Source organism: Cryphonectria parasitica (genome assembly GCF_011745365.1).
Source record: "Cryphonectria parasitica EP155 unplaced genomic scaffold M406scaffold_1, whole genome shotgun sequence".
NCBI classification, from domain to species: domain Eukaryota; kingdom Fungi; phylum Ascomycota; class Sordariomycetes; order Diaporthales; family Cryphonectriaceae; genus Cryphonectria; species Cryphonectria parasitica.
In genome coordinates this window covers 3,860,406-3,884,809 of record NW_024468909.1, presented here as the reverse complement: position 1 = coordinate 3,884,809, position 24,404 = coordinate 3,860,406, and the positions used below count along the sequence as shown (strand labels likewise).

Below are 24,404 nucleotides of genomic sequence, written 5' to 3'. Positions count from 1 at the left end.
TTGACCTATCGATTGGGCCGCGAAGGGGGTCAAAAGGCGGGTCGGGTTCGAGTCGATTGGGCCTGGACACAACAGTGCACGCAGTAGCTTGTGGCTTCTTACAGGGCTGGTGCCCACCTGCAGGCCAATCTCGTTCCCCGTCCAGCAGCGGACGCACTACCGACGCTACCGACAGTACCGCAGTAAATATTTACCGCGGCACTACGCTGGAGTTACACACAACGCTATAGGCTCCGCTATAGTACGTACAGGCTCTAGTGGTACACACTACCACTGCACAGAACGGTACACGCTATAGAGGATTACCCCCCCAACCACAACCCCCCAGCCCCTGCTACTGCCACGCACCTAGCCAGGGACCAAACCAGCAACGGCGGCCCAGTCATGGAGCGCGAGGCGTTGCCTGGTGGGGATGTTGTAAATGGTGGTGGTTGTGTTTACGAGGCGAACGGCTGCACGGGCCAGTCGCTCTCGCCAGAAGTCCCATCAACACCACCCAACAAAGCACCACCTGTACCGGCTTTGGGCATTGCCCTGATCTCCGGCCGACCACATTCAATTTCCGCCGCCTCTGCTACCTCGGACGAAGCCTCCGACATCTTCTCCAGCTACGACTCGAGGAGATCCACCGTCAGCAGCCTTTATTCCGACGCGACCTGCAATCATAGTCAACAACACTTGCAGTTGCAACAAAAGCAGCAGCAGCAGCAGCCAGAACAACTACAACCACAGCTCAGACCACCGCCAAACCACCACCAGCAGGTTGGCGCAGACGCGGCATACTCGTTCTCGCCCTCGACCTCTCCCTCTCCCTCTCGTTGCTCCTCCTCCTCCTACAAGGCCGGTGGATCCTATCCCGATAGAGATTCCCCGCAGCAGAACAGCAGCCACGTCCACCAAAATCACCAGAGCATTCCCCTGCCCCGAAGCCGCGGCAACGCCAAACAGCTTCATCAGGCACGTCTACAGCGACAGCGCGCCGCCTCTGCAGCAAGCACCGCCGCTAGCACCACCGGGAGCACACAGGGCGACGACGAGGACGTCAACACCAACAATTCTCCCCTCACCCGTCGCAAGAGGGGCGCATCCACACGCAAGTACCAGGTCGCCAACCCACAGGCCGCCCTCGCAGCCACCGAGCCGCCGCATGAGCAGCTCTTGACCAAGATGGCGTTTGCTGATCAGCAGCGCTGGATTACCGTCCAGCAAAAGACCTTTACCAAATGGCTCAACACCAAGATCGAGGCCAGGGGGCTGGAAGTGGTTGACCTGGTCAAGGACCTGAGCGATGGTGTAGGTCTTTCTACCATCCTTCTTCTTTTTCTCTTCCTTTTGTGTCTCCTGCAACTTTATATAATCAAGCCAAATTCCCCAAGACAAGAAGAAGATAATTGACCTTTTGCTATTCTACAGGTCATGCTTATCCATCTGCTTGAGTGCCTGTCTCAAGAGTCCCTCGGCCGATATGCCGCCAAGCCCAGGCTGCGAGTGCAGCGATTTGAGAACGTTAACCTGGGTCTGGACTTTGTCAAGTCGAGGGGAATCCAGATGACAAACATTGGCGCCGAGGATGTCGTCGACGGCAACAGAAAGATTATCCTCGGCCTGATATGGACCCTCATTTTGAGATTCACCATCAGCGACATCAACGAGGCCGGCATGTCGGCGAAGGAGGGCCTTCTGTTGTGGTGCCAGCGCAAGACGGCATGCTACGACGAGTGTGATGTGCGGGACTTTAGCGGGAGCTGGAACGATGGTCTCGCCTTCTGCGCCCTCCTGGACATCCACCGGCCCGACCTGATCGACTATGATGAGCTCGACAAGTCCGACCACAGGGGCAACATGCAGCTCGCCTTCGACCTGGCGCACAAGGAGATTGGCATCCCCAAACTGCTGGACGTCGAGGACGTGTGTGACGTGGCCAAGCCCGACGAGAGGAGTTTGATGACCTACATCGCCTATTGGTTCCACGCCTTCTCGCAGATGGAGAAGGTCGAGAACGCAGGGCGCCGGGTAGAAAAGTTTGTTAACAACATGCAGGGCGCCTGGGAGATGCAGAGTGCCTACGAGAGGCGCATGAGAGCACTGCTCGCCGCCATCAGCGGGCAGGTTGAGGGCTGGCAGACGGCCAAGTTTGAGGGCACCTACGCAGACGCCAAGGCCCAGGCTACGGAGTTCTCGGGCTACAAGAGAGGCAAAAAGAGGGACTGGGTCGCCGAGAAGAGCGAGCTGGCGACACTGCTCGGTAACATCAAGACAAAGCTCGGGACGTACAGGCTGAGGCCCTATGAACCACCGGCTGAACTGAGCCTGGAGAACCTGGATAGGGAGTGGGCAAAGCTCTCTAGTGCAGAGATGGCCCGGGGACAGCTGATAAATGAGACCATCAGGGAGTAAGTCTGACATCTCCGCGCTCGTGACTGATGAACAAGACTGAGGAGGCCTAAAATCACTAACCAACCACCGCCTGGCAGCATCAAAAACGCCCTCCGCAAGTCCTTTGCCGAAAAGGCAAACGATTTCGCCATGGCCCTCAACACCATGCAGCTGGCCATATCAGGGCTGGAAGGCGATGTCGAGGACCAGCTTCATCACGTCCGCAAGCTGAGCGACAACCTGCCGCCGATGGATGCCTACCTCGTCAAGATTGCTGAGGTCGACGCCAAGTGCCAGGAGGCCAACATCGAGGAGAATGACTTCACGACCTACACCTACGACGAGCTGTGCTACGAGCTGTCGCTGGTGCAGTCCTCCATATCCAAGAAGCTCTCCTTCCTCGACAACCAGATGGTGGCGCGCAGCATGACCAACCTCACGCCTATTCAGCTTGAGGAGTTCGAATCTGTCTTCCGCTACTTCGACCGCGACGATTCCAACAACCTGCAGGAGATTGAGTTCAGCGCGGCGCTTGCCTCCCTCGGCCTCGTCTACTCCGAGGACGAGATGCACGACTATTTTGTCGACGCCTCGGGTGGCCACGACCGCGTCTCTTTTGAACAGTTCATTCGCTTCATGGTCGACGTCACCGAGGACCAGAACACGGCCGAGCAGGTTTTCCAGTCCTTCCGCGAGGTCGCCGACGGCAAGCCCTACGTCACCGAGATGGACCTCCGTCACTCACTTGTGCCGGATGAGGTCATCGACAAGCTGGTCGACATCATCCCCGTGCACACGGGGCCTGACATGCAGTCGGACCGTGGCCAGCCACAGTACGACTACATCGCCTTCATGGACCGGCTGATCACCAACGGCCGCGTGGGGCCCACCTCCACGGACACGGCGTCGGGGCGTTCGAGCCCGACTAAAGCACCGCTGAGCGACGTGACGAACGGTTCGGGCAGCCCGCGCGCTGACGGGGGAAAGATCAATGGGGTGCACTGAGTGGCGTGACACTCATAACGCCGGTCATTGATTCAGCCAGCCATTCGGACGTGAGGGACAAGCGTGGTGGTGGTGGTCGTCGTCTTTGGCCAGCACCTACCCTCCCACCGCGTTCACCATCAACCCATAACAAGAAGCCTAGATCGCTCACGTCGCATACCAACACACAACATATTTTGCACCGCCTAGCTTACATTAGCGCCAGACCGGATGGGTCGCAGCCATGCGATTTGATTCAAAAAATACTACATAAATATACGCCTGCTTTGAGGATGGCAATACCCTCCATCTGCCTCAGGCAGCATGGCATCCGCACCACACCTTTTTTGGTGATGACTTAAACTCGAGAAGAAGAGTAAGGGGAGACGGACCGAGAAGAACAAATACCAAAATTATCTTGTCATGGTCTAGAAGACATGGCTGGAACGCATGCTATTGGGCACCAGACAGGCCTGAACCACGTTTGTTCTGCCCCTGCGAGAGAGAAAGAGGATGGGAACGAACTCCTCTCAGCCAAATTTTCGAGAGGGAAACGAGGGGAACAAAGGAAGGGTTACTGGCACCATTGGGAATCGATATCCAAATAGGCGTTTTACTCTTCATGAGAGAATGGGACAATCCAATAAATACCAATTGAATGCACAAAAGAGAAGGTGAAAAGAAAAAAGGAAGAAAAAAAACTAAACGAACACAAGAACACGCTGCGCAGATTCTCACCCTGCAAAATTTGTCTACCTGTTGTTCGTCTCCGAATGCCTTGAATAGTGTTTCTGCGTATTTCTGGATTTGTTTTCTGTGCTGAGCTTGTACAGTCTAAATTCAAAGTTTGAATGCAGTGCAAAATGATTGCCCGTATCCATATCCTATCCCGTCGAGGTTCCCAAACCCCAGATCTCCGATCCAATGCACCAATGCTATTGTGAAAAGATAAGCACGATAATGTAACAAGCAAATGAGAAAAATGACAAATAGCAGAGTGAACAGACGCCTTTATCATCATCACCCAGAATCAAAAGAACCAAAGAAGAACAGAGAATAACACCAGTCAGCCCAGCCCGTCTATGAATCTATTCCCAAAAACCCACACCATTTTCAATAGAATAGGAAGGCTGTCAGCTTGCTCATCTCAACCAAGCCATCAACTCCTCTTCCCCACTCCTCCCGTTACAGACAGAGCCTCACTCCTTGAAGGCATCCATCTCCTTGAGAGCGCCCGCTAGCCGCCTGTAGTCTCGCAGCAGCTCCAGCACCTCCGCGATGCGCAGGTCAGCAGGGTTCTGCATCTCCATAAAGCGCTTGATGGGCGGATTGATCTTGGGCGTCTCCTTGGGTGGGAGATTGGCCGCCAGCTCGGGGAAGGCCTGTTTTAGGTTCACCGTCAGCTTTTGTTTATTTTTCTTTCTTCTCGAATGTTTCATAATTCACGCTTATATCATCTCACGTGGGTTCGTTCAAGTTGAACTAAGTGTTGTAGCGGAGGTGTGGGGGTGTGTGTATGTGTGCCAAGGGTCAGTCTTACTGTAGCCAAATCACCACCCTCCGCCCCCGACGACCCAGACTTGACCGATCCCGATATAGTTGTGGCCTGCGGCGTAACAGGTTGGCTTGGCGTCCGCGCAAATGGCCGGAATGACCCGATTCCCATACCCACACCACTTGCGAATTTGGCCATGGGATTCAGCGAGTTGCTGAGATTCCGCATGCCCTCTGTCAGCGGGTTGGGTGTCGTGACACCACCGCCAGACGTCCTGTTTTCCCTACCGAGGGCGCCATCATCCCCGCCGAAAAGACCAGACAGCCTCTTAGTGCCGCTCTCGCCGCTGCGCGAGCTGTCGGCAGAGTGATCGCGGGCGGCAGACGACTTAGTCCGGCCCGAGATGAGGTTGAGCACCTTGTCTTCCCTAGGACGCGGGCGTCGCGCACCAGACTCAGTGAGGTTGGCGCTGTTGTCCTCTTGGTTCTGTGAGCTGGTGACCGAGGCGTCATCTTCTAGCGGTGGAGTTCCGATCAGTTTGCGGGCGTCTTCGAGCGTCTTGGGCACTACGACCTCGGCGTCTGCGTTGGCCGGCTCGCGGAGCCTCCCCATCAGCATCCTGTAGCTGTCGCCTAAGCTGTTGCTGATGTTCTTCAAGCCCTGGTCGGCCGTGTTGCGGACGGCATCGCTGGCCGCGCCCAGAGCCTGTGCGGGTGTATTCACGAGGTCGCTGAAGCGGCGATTGCGTTCCTGTGCGACCTTGAGTCTGTTGGCTGGGGAGGGTGAGGGTTTTCGCACCGTGCCAGCGGGGTTAGCGTCGCTCGCTGCTGTCGTGCTCGTCGCGGCTGACAGTGTTGGGGAATATGCAGGAGGGAAAGTCTCAGCCCTGGGCGGGCTGGACGATCTAGGCGGCCCAGAGGGTGCCTCGTCTGAGCGCAACGTCGATAGATCCACCGTCTCGAGGAAGCTGATGGCGGCCTCCAGGTTTGTCATGCAGTATGCGGCTTCTCCCACGAGCTTCGGCTCCCACCTGAACCTCTCTATGAACCTCAAGTCGCTTATAACATTGAGATTCGCGGGAGGCAGGGTAATGAGCGTATAGATGAGCATGGGCATAATCTCGTCGGCTGAGGACGAGGGGTGGAAATGTGAGAGCGTATCCACAATACTCTTGTGCGCAGTCTTGAGGTGGTTCAACTTCCCCAGCGGATATCGACTCTCGTTCATGGCGATCAGCTCCTGTCTCGCCCCGTCCAGCCACTTGCGAACCTCCTCGGCCCTCTCCGCCTGTGCCTCTGGTGGCTCGGAGGACTCAGTCAACTGCACTCCCAAGTCGGTCAGGCCGATCCCGACGACCGCCAGGGCTGCCGTCTTGGAACGCAGCTTGTCGTCCTGAGCTTCGTCCTGGGTGGTCCGGTGCCGGTAGATCTTGGCGTAGATCCCCTCACACAAGCGTCTCTCGACAGCCTCTTCCAGGGTACCACGCTGCTGTTCTATAGCCTTTCTCTTTCTCTTGCGCTCCGTCATCTCGTCTGCAGTGATCATCTGTTGCTCTGGTGCGTCCGCCTTGGGAGTGCCAGCCTTTTGCCGATCCTTGCCGATGGAGGCCGCCTTGGCCCTCAGCAAGCTCGCAGTCGATGTCCTCGACGAGGCGGAAGGTGCGGGGGATGTCTCGCGGCGGTGTTTCGATATCAGTGCGGAGATGTGTGTGTTTATGTGTTGGGCAGCTGTGTAGTAAAAATCCTGGAACAGCTGCGAGATGTTGTCGATGGTCGGAGGGGCTGGTCGACTCCTTGTGGACAACGACTCGATAAAGTTGTCCGTCAGGCCGATCAGTTCGATGGGCAGGTCGTCGAGATCGACGGAGCCTCTCGGCTGGGGCTCGACGGGCGTCTCATCGCCTTGTTTGTTCTCGAACGCGTCGGCGCTCTCTGGCTCTTCGGCAATCTTCTGCGGGCCCGTCTCCTTGTTGGATGTAACTAGCTTCGGCAGGGCACCGTTCTGCATTGTGGCAGCCCTCTTTGGGCGAGGAGAGGCGAGGGGGTCATTGCTTTCGATCTTGGTAAAGGACTTTGTTGTCCTCAGGGGATTCGGCCTCCGACTCGGCGAGGCCATGGGGGATGGCCCTCTCCAGGTAACGGTGTAACTGGAAGGCATTGCTGCTTGTCAACGCCACTGCTCTGGGGCTAGAACTTGCTGCGTGCAATTAAATCGAAACCAGGGTCGTGTCTTGTAGATCGAAGGGGAGGATAACAAGGTGGCTTGGAACCTACAGGATGTCGGGACGTGCTCTCCAAGCAGATCTGGTCCGTGACGGGATGACGATGTTTATAAGATACCACCTCTCTCTCTCTCTCTCTCTCTTCTCCTTCTTTCTCTCTTTTGCAGCTGGCGTGTTTTGTCTGTGAGTATCAGACAATAAGCGGTCTTCCTTGAAACCGAGTCCTAGTAGGGCCGAGTTGAGTGGCCGGCAAACAGGAGACGAGAAACAGGTGGTCGACGAGGTGAGCCAGACGGTCCCGGCCAGGCCATGCCACCACCGGCCAAACCAACGTCCACACTCTCTCGAAACAGTAGTGCTGCGCCGTCAGACTTCGCTTCCACACGACAGGGCAAACAGGTGGCCTTGTCCCATCGATGATTGTCTGACGGAAAGTAATGGCCGTGTCGTGCAGCCCACTGCGGACACGTGGGTGCGAGGTCATGCGAAAGAAAAGACCACCTTAAGAAGGCCAAGAACCCCTCTCCAAGAAAAGAAAGAAAAAAAGGTACTAAGCTGTGGTGTAGTGTTGCAAGTCGCTGCTGAGGTGAGGTGTGTGTTGGGGTTAAGGTAAACGCAGGCCCCCGTCTCCGCCAGTGCCGTAGTGCTTTAGTTAGTGCTGCTGCTGTGTACCAGTACTCGCAATGATGATATGTAGCTTGGCGTGCTCTGGAGAAGGGGGTACGTATCAATACCCCACCCACCAGCAGCGCCAGCAAGTTCGTTTCTCCACACAGTCCAGACAGGCCCTCGTCTCCAACGATCTCTCTTGTTTCACTGCTGCCGCCGCCCGTCTTCATGCACATGCTCAAAGTCCATCACCACCATGGCCAGATGATCCTGGCTAAATGCGCAGTTCATGTACAAAGGTGACCACGTGGATGGCTGTACGATATATAACTCTACTTGCACCAATACGCTTTCAACGATTGATTAAATGATACCTGCGAGCGTTTCCGCAGCTAGAATCAGTAAACATGCGTGCACGGCACCGGCAGCCCCTGACGCCGTATAGTTATTCAACTGTGCAATGGGCAGTCCCAAGTTCAGGGACCTGGCAAGTCCAAAACACCACTGACAAGAGTAAGGAATAACATGTCGTGAACGTTGCCTTGTCAGTTGATAATGCAATGAGTCATGAACTACCAATCCAGTCGAACCTACGAGTTGCGACTTTCCAAGAGGAGGCGGGCAGCTAGGCAGCTGTCATGTAAGGAAGGCGTGGCACAGCACCCAGACATGGAGACCAAATCAGCCATCAAACAGGCTGCTTCACAGGGCAAATTTCTCACAGAAGACAAGAGCCCCTCCAGGAGTTGCGACTACTGACATCGCATGCTCGAAAAATTTGTACAGGAAGAACAGGAACAGAGAAAGGCCGAGGAAGGGCACACGGCAGAGGAGCTACGAAGCGCAAATATTAGTAGATTCACAAAAGAGCGCGTTCCGCTCCGACAGCACATGGGCCTCCCGAAGACGTCTGGACAGCTTCCACTCCCACCTCCAGCGTATGTAGCCAGATTCTTCATCTTGAACGCCTGTCTCTCGCTCAGGCCTTGTGTGAACTGCCGGCTTGCAGCGAGTCTAGTGAGCCCGAATCCTACCGAGTGGCTCTTAGCCGGGCTATGTTAATACGCAACTGGAACCGAGGAAGATTGGGCAGGGTCGGTATATCCTCTCCGTAACAATAAGCAGATTGCTATTGATGCTCATAATTTTGATTATATTCAACTGTTATCATGCTCAACAGTTCGAAAGACTGCCGATTTTACCAATCTCGCCTTTGTCAAGAGCATCAATTATCTCATTACTAGAAGAATTCAATTCCTGACACTTACTTGAACTCTATGAAAAGCATCGAAGTACCTAATACTTATATATAAAAAACAATCCTGGCGCTCAGCGACTCCTTTTCTTGTGGAATGCTATGCAGAAACCCCTTATCCGCCGACAAAATGGCATCAAGTTCAAGGATATAGAGAATCTCACACAAAATATCGTAGACCCGCTCTGCAAGGCCGGCCTCCTCGACCTCGTACATAGCCCAGAAGGCGCCAAAAGTGACGCTGACCAAGTTCCTGCGGCTAACGCAGCAGCTCGCACCTAACGAGAGTATTTGACAACGAGACACTGCTGGGACACCTCCCATGTACTTGAAGGATTCGATCCTATGCACGACCTGCAACCATAATGGCATTATTGCTTGGTCAACCTGCAGGTTTAGAGGCTGGAGGCCCGTTATCATGAAGCAAGCATGGCGTATGAAGGGTTGAGAAGGGGGTCTTGAAGTCTGCATATTCTAGATAGCGATGTATTTTCAGATCTAGTTCATGAATCAGAGAACTCTCCGCCTTTTGTTTGCTTTCCCTCGCCCACATGTTCAGATCACTGCTCTACACCAGTGTGTCTCCCTACGGGTTTTCTCACCCCATAGAGACAGTAATAGATACACAAGAGCGTCTACACGAGGAAGAAAAGAAGACCCTTATTACGCATTCGCAGGTGAGCGCAAGCACTACCCCATGCTTCCCATCCTCTAGCGAGGCCAAATCGTAGACACGGCGAATGAGCAGCAGCCATGGCAAGATTAGGTATGAACAAGTCCCTGTTAGGGTGCATAGGTGAGGAAGCGATGATGACGGTTTGCTTATCTTCTTTGTTTCTTTGCGAGGAGGCCTCCATGCCGCGACCTCCTTCAGCCGTCATTGTGCAGGACCGTACAGGCTGATGGTGTAGGATTAACGGGCCTCGAAGCGCTACAACTTTTACGCTGAAAACACTTATTCAAATTGGTAATCATGATGTTCCCTTCTTTTTCATGCTTCCGTCATCTAATATGATATAATACTAATGTTTATGCACGTGCTGCTGAGCGATCCTTGATCATATGTAAGGAGAAACGTATGAGCTGAGCACGTGGAAGTGGCTGAATGAGTATTGAGATTGAATCTATCTGATACAAAAGGAAGATCTTCTAAGTAACTAAACCAGGCTCTGAGATGGTTTATGAGGGAACCAAAACAGAGAATTAGGGTTAAATATGCTCCATTTTTCACATACCCTCCATCTGACTGATCAGATGTGCTAGAAAAATGGGTTTTTTATGGGGTTTCTGCAGATGCGTTTAAGCTTATATGAGCGCATTTTACAGTTGCCTTGCCTCCTTCCAGTCCTCTTTCTTTTTCAATCAGCTCTTTTTCCATCTGTTTTCAAGGTTTTTGAAAGCCTCCGCGCATCAATATGCTTCTTCTAATTACTCCAGATTTCTCGTCAGGCGAGTCTAACGTTTCTGTTCCTCTCAGCGAGCTTAGTATAGCTGTTTCCGATAACAGCAACTCTGCTAAGAGCGAGATCTATATAGCCTCTTCTAATCCTTCTTCCAATGTAGAAACTGATGAGGATCTCTTGGATGCAAACTCCAGCTTCTCTACTAGTATGTCTGAGTTGCATAATAGTCTCTTAATAGCTATAGAGAAGAGCGCAAGCTTTATTCAGCTTATCTTGATTCCAACTGCTGGTTAGCATCCTCTTTCTAATATAAGTATAGAAAGAGCTGTCTGGAAATTAGTATAAGCTGAACTGATTATTCTTGTTTCCAGGAATAGCAATCTGGCTTGCCTGCTTCAAGTTCTCAAGCTCCAGTCGAGTTGTTTGCTGCTTGTGCTGATATCCTGATTTTGCATTCTTCAGTTGATAATGCCTCCGATTCAGTTGGTATTGATCTTTCTAAGCGCTCTGGTGCTGGTTCTACAGGGATTTCTAGCTCATTTATTGATAATGATAACAATGATAATGAAGACAGCTCTGTGCTTCTTCAGAAGGTATTCAAGACTGTAGATTCGTACTGCTTTTTCTTTCAATGTTTATCTAGCTAATCTTTTTTCAGGCTTTCAATAGCCTTTCAAGTTCTGAGCTAGTTGTAACAAGGCCTGTTACCGAGCAGAGTATAGCTTGTTTGAGATCCCAGAATGCATTGATGCAGAAGCTTCAGCAGAAGCGCCTCAATGTGGCTGCTGGAGATGCTGCTAAGTTGAGAACTCCTCGGTTGCAAGCCAAAAAGACTTTTCCAGTAGCTATCCCTTCTAGTACTTCCGCTGCAGATTCCTCAAAGAGCTAAAATAATGCTTTCTGGGATGCTGTTTGCAATGTTTCATGCATTAGCTATATCAAGAATCTAGCTGCAAGCAGCTCTAATGATTCCTATTACAACTAGAAAAACTCATCTGCTGCTTGCTATGCTTAGTATTCAAAGGATTACAAGTATATTCCGATCTCTTTCTACCTCATGCTTTTTGTAGATAAGCTTTATATAGCCAAGTATATGCTTGCTTCTGCTAAGGAGATGAATGCTTCTACGCTCTTGAAGAAAAGAATGCGTGCTAGAGTAGAAAAGGAAAACTCTACTCTTAACCTTGCTCCTCTGAGAATCCGATCCAAGCATGCTGTATAAGCTTAGAAAGCTGCTCTTAAGCATTTTGAAGCAGGCAAATTCTCAAAGATTAACAAGCTGCAGAAGCAGATTGAGATGCTTACGAAAAAGCATAATATACTTCTTGCTAAGCAGGAGGCTGATTGTAAGGAAGCAGTTTCACGCTCTGCTAAAGAGAGAAAGTATAATGAGCACTGCAGCAATCCGAAGATTCCTAAGTACACAAAGGGTTTATGCTAACAAGAGCGGTATCAAAGTATCAAGTTCTTAAATACGGAACTATATAAGTCTTAATAAGCGATGCAAGTATTCACTGCTTTTAGAGCTACTCAGTATATGAGACTGAATACTTAGATTGATAACTGAAGAACTATCTGAAGAAAATCTATCTAATAGTAGGAAATGTAAACCTTCATATACTTGGTTCTTTAGTCCGGATAGATAGGATTGATATCAATTCCATTGATTTCTTTATTAACAGGATAGATGTTAACTGTATCTATTTGCTAATAATCCTAACTCTGAATTATATAATCGATGCTTTATTAGAATATTGAATCCTTAATATCTGATCCCTGTTACTCGTAATCTGTTCTGTAATCTGCATGTTGAATAAGTTATAATATCATCTCTCTTCTATCAGTTATTATTCCCAACGATCTTCTATAAGTATTCTACAAGTCTTTCGTTTATAATCTTGCTTTTTTAATCAAGATATCGAATAGAGTTAGTTCTTATTGTATTGCTAAGCTTTATTCTCGTTCTTTGCAGAAATCATTCCTTCTTTCTGCTATAGCTACTTTTAGTTCTCTTTCGCTCATACCTTGCTCATACTGCAAAGATTACAATCTTTCAGCTGAATGCAAGATTGCTGAGTTCAAATCTTTCTGCTGTTAGATCTGCATGTGTCTGAGTTTGTTGAATTGCAATGTGCATAATTTAATGCTTGCACAATTGAATTGTATAACTGCTCAATACTGTTGCTTAGAAGCGGAGGTGGAGGCGATTAAGGAGAAGGCTGCTGAGCTGAATGCTAAACTTCTTAGGCTGCATAAGCAGAAAAGGATGTAGTATGAAAAGATGATGTGTACTGTTTGTTGGGGAATTAATAATGTAGAGGAGTTGGAAAGGGTGGAGGCGGAGGAGCGAGCTTGCATTGCTGCTGGAGTTCGTTCTGTAGTTGCAAAGGAATCTGCTGTAGTTGCTAGAAATCCTTCTTTTGAGAGTTTTGACTGGAATTCTGTAGATGTAAGGAATGCAGTAATGAATTAGTCTGGATTTTTGAATGAGATAGTAAGCTCTGGGCTTTTTTCCGGGCTGGAGCGGTTATCTTAGGTGCTAGCTTTCCTTTTCCAATATTCAGCTATCTTTTCCTGAGCATTTTCAATGTTCTTTTGTAGTTCCCATGAATTTTCACTTGCTGGATAACCTTTCCACTTAATGAGATATTCTCTTGTATTGTTTATACTTCTATGCTTAAGAATCTTTTTCACTTCATACTCTGATTCACTATTTTCCACTTCTACTATATTATCTGTTAATATTTCCTATACTGCTAGCTTTAGTAGTAAGATATAGAAAACTGGGTATATTCTCATTCTATAAAGTAATGCTAATTTATAATTAATCAGAGAAATCTGTTGCAAGATTTTAAATAATCCTAACTTCTTATAATCAAGTTTATTGCTAGATCTTATTATTTTAATATTTTTTCAAAATAGATAAATCTTATCTTCCTTCTATAGAATTGGTTTCTCAATTCTTTTGGAGTTTGTATACTGCATTATTCGTTCTTGAATGAATTGTAATTCTGATCGGAATTCCTTCTGAACTTTCTTAATCTTCTTAATCCTTTTATTTGCAGCTTCTATATCTGCTTCTAGCAGTGCTTTGTAATAAGCTGTTGGATTATATTCATAGAGTATAAAGAATAGCAATTTCTTTATTATGCTTATATCTATACTATTATAAGCGAACTATATAAGAAGTAATAGATTAATTCAGTTATTTTGTTTCTGGTTAATATAGTATTATAAATACTGTTTAACAACTTAATTCATTCTTTTCATCTGTTTATCTATTTGTAAATAAAATGCTATAAACATTCTGTAATATATTCCGAGTTGTTTTATAAGCGAAGTTCAAAACTTTAAGCTAAACTTTTTATTTCTATTAGAGATTATCTTTTCTAGCATGCTGTAGTTAGCAATAATCATTCTGAGAAATGCATATGCAAGTTCCTCTGTTATACTGCTTTCCTTATAGAAGAGAAAATAAGCATACTTGCTTAGTCTGCAAACTATTACTAGAATGCTATTATATTGCATCTTAATTAAGAATTCTTATAAAAGAAATAGCTTAATAATAAAATCTAGACTGATGAATTGCTAAATAGTTATAAGTATTAATAAGAAGTGCAGTAATTTATAAAGCTTATATCTTTCTGCTTTATTCTTCTTGCAGCTATTGCATTATTATAAAATGTTTTCAATCCTTTTCCTAAAGCTTAATAAATTCCAGTATCTTCTAATGCATTCATAAATTGCTCTAATTCCTTAGTATTCGTATACTAGTATACTATATACATTCTTAATATAGCTATCTTATTCGTTTGGAATCATTAATTCTAGATTCTTTTCTGAAGATTCAATTCTGAAGGCAGTATTCAGTTCTCTATATGCATTAACAAGATTTCCTAACTCATTTTGAGTAAAGATGTTCTATATATCCGAGAAATCTGTATCTCAATAATCTGATCTTCTGCTGAGAGCATCTGCTTATTTATTCTCTGAGCTTTTGCAATGTATAATCTTGAAATCGAACTATAAAAGAAATTCTGCTTATCTAACTTGTTGCTTATTCAAAATCTTAGTTATTATAAATATAATTAGATTCTTGTAATCCGAATGAATTATAATCGGATATTATATGCTAATGAGATAGTATTGCTACTTCTCGAAAGCTTTTACTATTGCTATGAGTTTCTAATCAGGAATCTTATAATTGATTTTCGAGCTATTCAACTTCTTTGAGAAGTTGCTTATAATTCTTAAACATTCTTAATTATCTTGCTAACCAAGTTATTCTCTGAGTATATATCTCAATGCATTAATCTCAATTTCAAAGGGTTTGTAGAGATCTGCTTTATACAGAACTAGCTCTGAGATAATATGCTTGATAATCTTATTAAAAGCTTCTTATATCTTGGAAATCTATTCAAAAGGCTATTCTTTTTTGATAAGATTTGTAAGAAGATGTATAATTCAGCTATAGTTCTTAATAAACTGCTTATAAAAGTTAATATATTCAAGGAAAAACCTAATATCCCTAATATTCCTGGGAATTAGCTAATTTCTAACAGCTTTTATCTTATCTTTCTGTAGCTTGATACATCCTAGCTTGATTATAAATTCAAGATAGTTGACTTTTTGTATATAAAAATAGCTCTTTGCAGATTTTACAAGAAGTTTCGCATTCTAAAGCGTTTGCAACACTGTTTCCACATATTTCTTGTATTCTTTAAGTATTCAAGAGTAAATAAGAATGTTATTGAAGTAAGCAATGATAAACTGATTCAGATGCTTGTATAGAATGTAATTAATCATTTCTTGAAATAAAGCTGAGATATTCGTTAGATTAAAGAGTATAATCAAATATTCATAGTATTTGTAGCATGTTCTGAAAGCAGTTTTCCATTCTTCTCCTTCTTTTACTCTGATTAGATTATAAGCTTCTTTTAGATTCAGAACTATGAATCACTATACTTCTTGCAGCTTATCTTGTAATTCCTTAATAAGTAGCAATGAATATCAGTTCTTGATTGTGATATTATTGAATTGCTTATAGTTAATATATAGCTTAAGCTTGCTATTCTTCTTAAGTATAAACAGAATGGGATATTCTGCTGATAATTGTAATAATCATATATATTCTTTCTTAAGATTCTTATTGAGATACTTTCTAAATGCTTCTAGTTATGCTTTGTTTAATTCATAGATAGGAAAGAATTTGAGCTGTTTTCCTTCTTATAATAGGATCTTGTAATTATATAAGCTGTATTCTAGCAATCCTGTATTCAATTCTTTCTGAAACAGTTTCTTGAACTTGTAATATTCTCATAGTATATTCGCGAGTATTAGTTCTGATTCTTATACTGTTTCTGCTATCTAAAGGAATAGTAGATACTATTAAGCATGCTTCTTTTCTGATAGCATTTTCGAAAGCTTTAAGCGTTTGCTCTGAGCTGAAGCAGGCATTTGAAAGCTTGGTTTCAAGATTTTTTCTGTATAGTTCTACAATTCATATTCTGAAGCTTTTTCTTATTGCTTTAGAGCGAATCAACTTGCTGAGAATCTTGCTTCTGTTGTTTTGCTAATCTGTTGGCGCTCTAGCATTATTTGGGTTTGCTTGTTACTAGATTCTTCTTCTTGAACTGCTAGCTCTGCTGATTTGGAAGTATATAAGAAGTTGTATGAAGCTTCTTTTCCTGAATGCTCTTCAATTACTAGCTTCAATCCTGCACTGTTGATTGTAACTATTTCTCTGGATACAGCTTGTTCTTATAAGAGCTAGCTAGTAGTTTAATTGATTCGAGAATTATGCTCTTTAAGCTATGAAAGTTTTATAATCAGCTTATGCTATGCTATATTCATAATATCAAAAGAAGCTCTAATTATGCATTCTTAGATTAAAATAGATAGATAATCAGTTTCCTTATTGATTACTTCTCAGTTATATGCAACAGATTATTCTTTCATAGTGCTGAGAGTATATAAGCATCTTTTTTATCTCTATTATAGTTATGCTTAATTAATAATATATAGGAATATAAAGTTTCCTTAAGCATTACTATTCAATAGTATGCTATATTTATATTCTTGAATATATATATCGAACTTAATATAAGCATAATCTGTTCTAGAAGCTTTATATAGAAACTATTCTAATCTAATCATCTGCAGTTCCTTTACAAGCAATCCTATCCTTTTGAATTTATTAAGAACTGCTTGTTCTTCTGAGCTTGCTTCGCTGCTTCTTAAGCAAGCTTCTTAGCTTGCTTTTGCTTATATTATTATTATTTCTAATCTTTCTTCTATTAATGCTAATTATAAATCTTATTATTAATATAAATCATATAAAGTATTATTTCATACTGCTACTATTTTATCTTCTTATTTATGCATTGCTTGAGGCAGTTATCTAGTAGTCTGATGTATGCATTATAGTGCTGTTTATTGAGAATCTTTCTAAAGCAGAATTCCTATTCTTCAATAGCCTGAAGGATTTGTTCTAGTTTTCTGATGAGAAATCATTTGTATTATATCTTATCCGAGAAATGTATTCTGCAGCTATAATAGATATAGAAGATCCAAGCTAATTCGTAATATAGATTATAAAGTAAGCTGATCCGAGGATTTTCATCTTCTTATGCTTTGATATTCTGCAAGAGAATGCAGATGAAGAGCTTTTTCAGCTCTATTCTATAGATAAGATATTCAATCCATATTGTTTCCTTATTCCATTCAATGCTAAAGGGGAATCTTCCTATAAGCTTCTTGGATTTATTGTTCATGAGAAACTCCGATGAATCATTAGACTGATTGTTCTAGCTTAATCTTCTCATTGCTTAAGAAGCATTTTCGATATTATTTAGATATTTATATCAATAATCAAGAAAGTATTATTCTTTATTCATATCTCTGATTACAGTGCTTAATATAAGCGATGAAGAATGTTGAAGAATATTATTGCTAAGCTCTTCTTCCAATGCTTGAATGCTTCGTTCAGCAACTTCGGAGCAGTTCGAATTGTTGCTGCTCACAATCGTGCTGAGCATATACCCTCGCTCTGCTGTCGCTATCTGCCTGTAGCGCTTAGATTTCTGAGGAAACTATTCTGAATCTTTCTTACTCGAAAAGTATATTAAGCAGTTATTATTATAATAGAATATTCAGCTAAGATTTCTATAATCAATAGAATTCAATACTTGCTTCAAAGGGATATTTTTGCTCAGTTGATTAAGTTTCTATTATCAAGCGATATTCATCTAGCATTCTTTCTGAACTAGCTGCTATTTATTCTTCCGGGATTAATAGCAGTTGTATACAATATATTCTTATTTATTGCAGTTATAGCAAGTTGTAATGAGCACTGCAGCAATCCGAAGATTCCTAAGTATACGAAGAGGTTTATGCTAACAAGAGCGGTATCGAAGTATCAAGTTCTTGAATACAGAACTGTATAAGTCTCAATAAGCGATGCAAGTATTCACTGCCTTTGGAGCTACTTAGTATAGAAGACTGAATACTTAGATTGATAACTGAAGAGCTATATATAATGATCTATCTAGTAGTAATGAATATATTCTTATATATCCAGCTCTTCATTGTAGCTCATCTGGCTCACTGTGATCTGTGATCTGCATTGCAGTGATCCGGTGAGTAGCTCACTTGTTTTGTTATAATCCAATCCTAACTCTTGCTTATGTAATTTCTGGTGATTATCCGATATTGGATCATGATATCTAGTTCCTTGTTAGCAGGGCTTGTTTTGTGATCTGCATGTTGAATAGGTTATAATATTATCTCCCTTCTACTAGTTGTTATTCTTAATGTTCTTCTGTAAGTTTTCTGGCAAGCTATTCATGGGCCTGGTTATGCTTTCCTAATTGAGATGTTGAACAGAATCGAAAAGTCTCTTTCTTGAAAATCCGAACAACATCTTCAGCTTTCTCTGATTATCAATCTTCAAGATTTCAAAGTTATATCTTGTTCTTTCTGTATATTGAAGGGATTGGAGTGTAAGATGATGGAAGGTATTAAGCAGTGTTTCTGTTGTGTTCGTTAGGGTTGTTCCTGCAATGATTCCGGTGTTCCGGTGAATGCTTGTGAGTTTGCTTCTTTTCTAAGTTTTTCCTTGTTCGCTTTCTGATTCTTATGATAGTATTTTGTATTACTATCGAACTTGGTTGCTTAGATCGGGAGGAGTTAGATGCGGAGGAAGTTCTTCTTGAGCTTTAGTTCAAATTGGATGAGGCGATAGCCTGCTTGATGCGTTTGCGGAAACAGAAACGTTCTCTGCGTGATCGTAGCGCGAAGATAGTTAGTTAGGATCTGCATTCCCTGAACGAGTTGAAGGAGAAGGAGTGTTAGGAGGAGGATGCTTAGCGTGCTGCTGAATCTGAAGCTGTGGCTGAGGCTCAGTCTTAGAATGCTCTCGATGTGGTGGATTGGAATAGCATTTTGGGGAATGAGGTTTCTGGAGCTTCTGGATCTTGGTTCGGGGCAGAGCAATTGTCTTAGATGCTAGTCTTTCTTTTCCAATATTCAGCTATCTTTTTCTGAGCATTTTTAATGTTTTTCTGCAGTTCTCAAGAATTTTCGCTTGCTGAATAATCTTTCCATTTAATGAGATATTCCCTTGTATTATCTGTACTTCTATGCTTAAGAATCTTCTCTACTTCATACTCTGATTCATTATTTTCTACTTCTGCTATATTATTCGTTAATATTTCCTATACTGCTGATTCCAGTAGTAAGATGTAGAAAACTGAGTATATTCTCATTTCATGAAATAATGCTAACTCGTAATTAACTGGAGAAATCTGTTATAAGATTTTGAATAATTCCAACTTTTTATAGTTGAGTTTATTGCTGGATTTGATTATTTTGATATTTTTCCGAAGTAGATAGATCTTATTTCCCTTCTGTAGGATTGATTTCTTAATTCTTTTGGAATTTGCATACTGTATTATTCATTTCTGAACGAATTATAATTCTGATTGGAATTTCTTCTAAACTTTCTTGATCTTCTTAACTCTTTTATTCACAGTTTCTGCATCTGCTTCTTGCAGTGCTTCATAATAAGTTGTTAGATTGTATTTATAGAGTATGAAGAATAGTAATTTCTTCGTTATGCTTATATCTATGCTATTATAAGCGAACTGTATAAGAAGTAATAGATTAACTCAGTTATTCTGTTTCTAGTTGATATAGTATTGAAGATATTGTTTAACAATCTGATTTATTCTTTCTATTTGTTTATCTATTTGCAGATAAAATGCTATAAATATTTTGTGATATATTCCAAGCTGTTTTATAAGTAAAGTTCAAAATTTCGAGTTAAACTTTCTATCTCTATTAGAGATTACTTCTTCTAGCATGCTGTAATTAGCAATAATTGTTCTGAGGAATGCATATGCGAGTTCCTCTGCTATACTGCTTTTCTTATAGAGTAGAAAGTAAGCATACTTGCTTAGTCTGCAAACTATTACTAGAATGCTATTATATTGTATCTTAGTTAAGAATTCTTATAAGAAAGATAGCTTAGTAATAAAGTTTAAACTAATGAACTGCTAAATAGTTGTAAATACTAATAAGGAATGCAATAGTTTATAAAGCTTGTATCTTTCTGCTTTATTCTTTTTATAGCTATTGCATTATTATAGAATATTCTCAATTCTTTTCCCAAAATCTGATAAGTTTCAGTATCTTTTAATGCATTCATAGATTGCTCTAATTCTCTGATATCCGTATGCTGGTATACTATATACATTTCTGATATAGCTGTTTTGTTCGTCTGGAGTTATTGATTCTGAATCCTTTTCTGAAGGTTCAATTCTGAAAGCAGCATTCAGTTCTCTGTATGCATTAACAAGATTTCCTGATTTATCTTGAGCGAAGATGTTCTGTATATCCGAGGAATCTGCATCTTGATGGTCTGATTTTCTGCTGAAAGCGTTTGCTTGTTCGTTTTCTGAGCTTTTGCAGTGTACAATTTTAAAGTTGAACTGTAAGAGGAATTCTGCCTATCTAATTTGCTGCTTATTCAAAATCTTGGTTATTATGAATATAGTTAGATTTTTGTAATCCAAGTAAACTATAATTGAGTGCTGTATGCTAATGAGATAGTGCTGCTATTTCTCGAAAGCTTTTACTATTATTATAAGTTTCTGATCAGAGATTCTGTAGTTGATTTCCAAGCTATTCAACTTCTTCGAAAAGTTGCTTATAATCCTTAGATGTTCTTGATTGTCTTGCTAGCCAAGTTGTTTTCCAAATGCATATCTTAATGCATCAGTTTCAATTTCAAAAGATTTGTAAAGATCTGCTTTATATAGAACTAGTTCTAAGATAATGTATTTAATGATCTTATTGAAGGCTTCTTATATCTTGGAGATTTATTCGAAAAGCTATTCCTTTTTGGTAAGATTTGTAAGAGAGTGTGCGATTCAGCTGTAGTTCCTAATAAACTGCTTGTAAAAGTTGATATATTCGAGAAAAGATCTAATATTTCTAACATTTCTGGAAATTAGCTAATTCCTAACAGCTTCTATCTTATCTTTTTATAGCTTAATACATCCTAGCTTGATTATAAATCCGAGGTAGTTAATCTTTTGCATATAAAAGTAACTCTTTGCAGGTTTCATAAGGAGTTTTGCATCTTGAAGCGTTTGCAATACTATTCCCACATATTTCTTATATTCTTCAAGTATTCAAGAGTAAATAAGAATATTATCGAGATAAGTAATAACAAACTGATTCAGATGCTTATATAGAATATGATTGATCATTTCCTGAAACAAAGCTAAAGCATTTGTTAAGCTGAAAAGCATAATTAAATATTCGTAGTATCTGTAGCACATTCTAAAAGCAGTTTTCCATTCTTCTTCTTCCTTTACTTTAATCAGATTGTAAGCTTCTTTTAGATTTAGAACTGTAAACCACTATGCTCCTTGTAGCCTATCTCGTAATTTCTTAATAAGCAGCAATAAATATCAGTTTTTGATTGTAATATCATTAAGTTGCTTATAATCAATACATAGCCTAAGCTTGCTATTCTTCTTGAATACAAATAGGATAAGATATTCTACTAATAATTGCAATGATTATATATATTCTTTCTTAAGGTTCTCGTTGAGATACTTTCTAAGTACCTCTAGCTATGCTTTGTTTAGTTTATAGATAAGGAAAAACTTGAGCTATTTCTCTTCTTGCAGCAGAATCTCATAGTTGTATGAGCTGTATTCTAGTAATCCCATATTCAATTCTTCCTGAAATAGTTTCTTGAACTTGTAATATTCTTATAGTATGTTTGCGAATATTAGTTCTGATTCATGTACTGTTTCTGCTACTTAGAGGAATAGTAGATACTGTTAAGTATGCTTCTTTTCTGATAGCGTTTTTGAGAGCTTTGAGCGTTTGCTTCGAGCTAAGCTGAGCGCTTGAGAGCTTGGTTTCGAGGTTTTTCTTATATAGTTTTACAATTCATATTCTGAAGCTTTTCCTTATTGCTCCGGAGTGAACTAACTTGCTAAGGATTTCGCTTTCGTTGTTTTGCTAACTTATTAGCATTTTAGCACTGTTTGAATTCGCTTATTACTAGATTCTTCTCCTTGAATTGCTAGCTCTGCTAACTTAGAAGTATATATAAAGTTGTATAAAGCTTCTTTTTCTAAGTATTCTTCAATTACTAGCTTCAATCTTATGCTATTAATTGTAACTATTTCTCTAAGTATAGCTTGTTCTTATGAGATCTGGCTAGTAGTTTAATCGATTCGAGAATTATGCTTCTTGAGCTATAGAAGCTCTATAATCAGCTCATATTATGCTATATCTGTAATATCGAAGAAAGCTCTGGTTATATATTCTTGGATTAAGATAGATAGATGATTAGTTTTCTTATCAATTACTTCTTGATTGTATACAACAGATTGTTCTTTTACAGTGCTGAGAGTATATGAGTATCTCTTTCATTTCCATTGTAGTTATGCCTGATTAACAATATATGGAAATATAAAGTTTCTCTAAGCGCTACTATTCAATAGTATGCTGTATTTATATTCCTGAATATATATATCGAACTTAATATAAGCATAATCTATCCTAAAAGCTTCACATAGAAACTATTCCAGTCTAATCATCTGTAGTTCCTTTATAAGCAATTCTATTCTTTTAAGTTTATTAAGAACTATTTATTCTTTTAAGCTTGTTTTGCTACTTCTTAAGCAAGCTTCTTAGCTTGCTTTTGCTTATATTATTATTATTCCTAGTCTTTCTTCTGTTAATACTAGTTGCAAATCTTGTTATTAATATAAATCATACAGAATATTATTTTATACTGCTACTATTTTATCTTTTTATTTATATATTGCATGGAACAATTATTTAGTAGCTCGATATATGTATTGTAATATTGCTTGTTGAAAACTTCTCTGAAGCAGAATTTCTATTCTTTAACAGCTTAAAGAATTTATTCTAATTCTCTAATAGGAAACTATTCGTATTGCACCTTCTCCGAGAAATGCATTCTGCAGCTATGATAGATGCAGAAGATCCAAGCTAGTTCATAGTATAGATTGTAAAGTAAGCTGATTCGAGAATTCTTATCTTCTTATGCTTTAATATTCTGCAAGAGAATACAAATAAAGAGTTCTTCCAGCTCTATTCCGTAAACAAGATATTTAATTCATATTGTTTTCTTGTTCTATTCAATGCTGAAGGGAAATCTTTCTGTAAGCTTTTTAGGTTCATTATTCACAGGAAACTTTGGTGAATCATTAGATTATTCATTCTAGCTTGATCTTTTTATTGCTTGAGAAACGTTTTCGATATTGTTTAGATATTTATACTAATAACTAAAAGAGTACTATTCTTTGTTTATTTCTCTAATTATAATATCTGATACAGATAATAGAGAATGGCGAAGAGCATTATTATTAAGCTCTTCCTCTAGCATCTGAATGCTTCGTTCAGTAATATCAGAGCATTTCGAGTTGTTGCTGCTTATAATTGTGCTAAGCGTATACCCTCGCTCTGCTATCGCTATCTGCCTGTAGCGCTTAGGTTTCTGAGGGAACTATTCTGAACCTTTCTTACTCGAGAGGTATATTAAGCAGTTGTTGTTATAGCAGAATGTTCAGCTGAGACTTCCGTGATCAATAGAATCCAATATTTGCTTCAAAGGAGTGTTTTTGCTTAGTTGATTGAATTCCTGTTGCTGAGCAATATTTATCTAGCATCCTTTCTGAATTGATTGCTATTTATTCTTTTAGAGTTGATAGCAGTTATATGCAATATATTCTTGTTTATTGCAGTTGTAGCAAGTAATGCTATTCCTCTTGCTATATTGCTTATTAGCAGCATTAAGTTTTATGGAATCAGCATGCATAGTGCTGCTCTGAGCTGTGCTGCTATATCGACTGCTATTCTTGTTTTGGAGTTTCTTACTTGTATTAGCTGGAAATCTTCAAATCTAGCTTTCTTTCTTCTTGAATTTCTCTACCCATCATTCGTACAGATAATTATTAATGCAGATTGCTTGATTAGAAAACATTGTAAAGTTCTCTAGCTAATCCTGCTTGGAGATTTCATTCTTAATATTATTCTTAAGTTTCTTATAATAGTATTTCATGAGATTCTTATCTTCCTACAGAAGTTGCACTAAGAGCTATTTAAATCTGATTATATAAGCAGAAGCTGATTTAGTTTGTCTGAGATTCATAAGCTGCTGAGCTGTAATGTATTCTTTGTTAGAATTACTAAAGATCTCTTTGAAAGCTTTTTCGAAGCTTTCAAAGAAATCGAATATATTCTTAATACTCTGAATACGTATGTTGGAATCGCTCTGATGTTCCAAGTAGTTGCGCAGAAAAGGTTTATACTAGATGAGAGCATTTTTCTCGAAACAAGTTTCTGCAAGAATAATCTTTTCAGACTTTATAATGAACTAGATTGTATAATGCAGAAAATACGCTCTGCAGTAAATAAGGAATCTATATAGCATTTTCTGATTGCTATTATACATAGCGAGCTTATTCATCTTATATGCTTTTCCAGTATTACTAGTAATTGCAGAGGTGA

General features: G+C 41.4%; 4 protein-coding genes across 4 annotated transcripts; 2 read left to right on the top strand and 2 right to left on the bottom strand.

Moving 5' to 3' along the window:
• Positions 1-1,167: 1,167 nt before the first annotated feature.
• On the top strand, positions 1,168-3,381 carry M406DRAFT_336138 (uncharacterized protein; the record flags this gene model as incomplete). Its single annotated transcript, XM_040921109.1, has 4 exons — positions 1,168-1,293; positions 1,414-2,393; positions 2,475-3,260; positions 3,342-3,381. The coding sequence occupies 4 exons, from the start codon at positions 1,168-1,170 to the stop codon at positions 3,379-3,381; spliced, it is 1,932 nt and encodes a 643-aa protein (XP_040781430.1).
• A 341-nt stretch (positions 3,382-3,722) lies between these two features.
• M406DRAFT_320398 (uncharacterized protein) lies at positions 3,723-4,037 on the top strand. Its single transcript, XM_040919381.1, has one exon. It carries the CDS (start codon positions 3,798-3,800, stop codon positions 3,966-3,968), a length of 171 nt encoding a protein of 56 aa, XP_040781429.1. The 5' UTR covers positions 3,723-3,797; the 3' UTR covers positions 3,969-4,037.
• Positions 4,038-4,559: 522 nt separating this feature from the next.
• On the bottom strand, positions 4,560-6,970 carry M406DRAFT_245698 (uncharacterized protein; the record flags this gene model as incomplete). Its single annotated transcript, XM_040916347.1, has 2 exons — positions 4,560-4,742; positions 4,844-6,970. The coding sequence occupies 2 exons, from the start codon at positions 6,968-6,970 to the stop codon at positions 4,560-4,562; spliced, it is 2,310 nt and encodes a 769-aa protein (XP_040781428.1).
• Positions 6,971-23,991: 17,021 nt separating this feature from the next.
• Positions 23,992-24,204, bottom strand: M406DRAFT_244653 (uncharacterized protein; the record flags this gene model as incomplete). Its single annotated transcript, XM_040916271.1, has 1 exon — positions 23,992-24,204. A coding segment is annotated over one exon (213 nt), but the record flags the coding sequence as incomplete, so codon positions are not given.
• Between the last annotated feature and the right edge of the window lie 200 nt (positions 24,205-24,404).

Excerpts from the sequence above, each read along its gene's own strand:
- M406DRAFT_320398 (XM_040919381.1), top strand. The coding sequence starts at position 3,798 with ATGGCTGGAACGCATGCTATTGGGCACCAGACAGGCCTGAACCACGTT.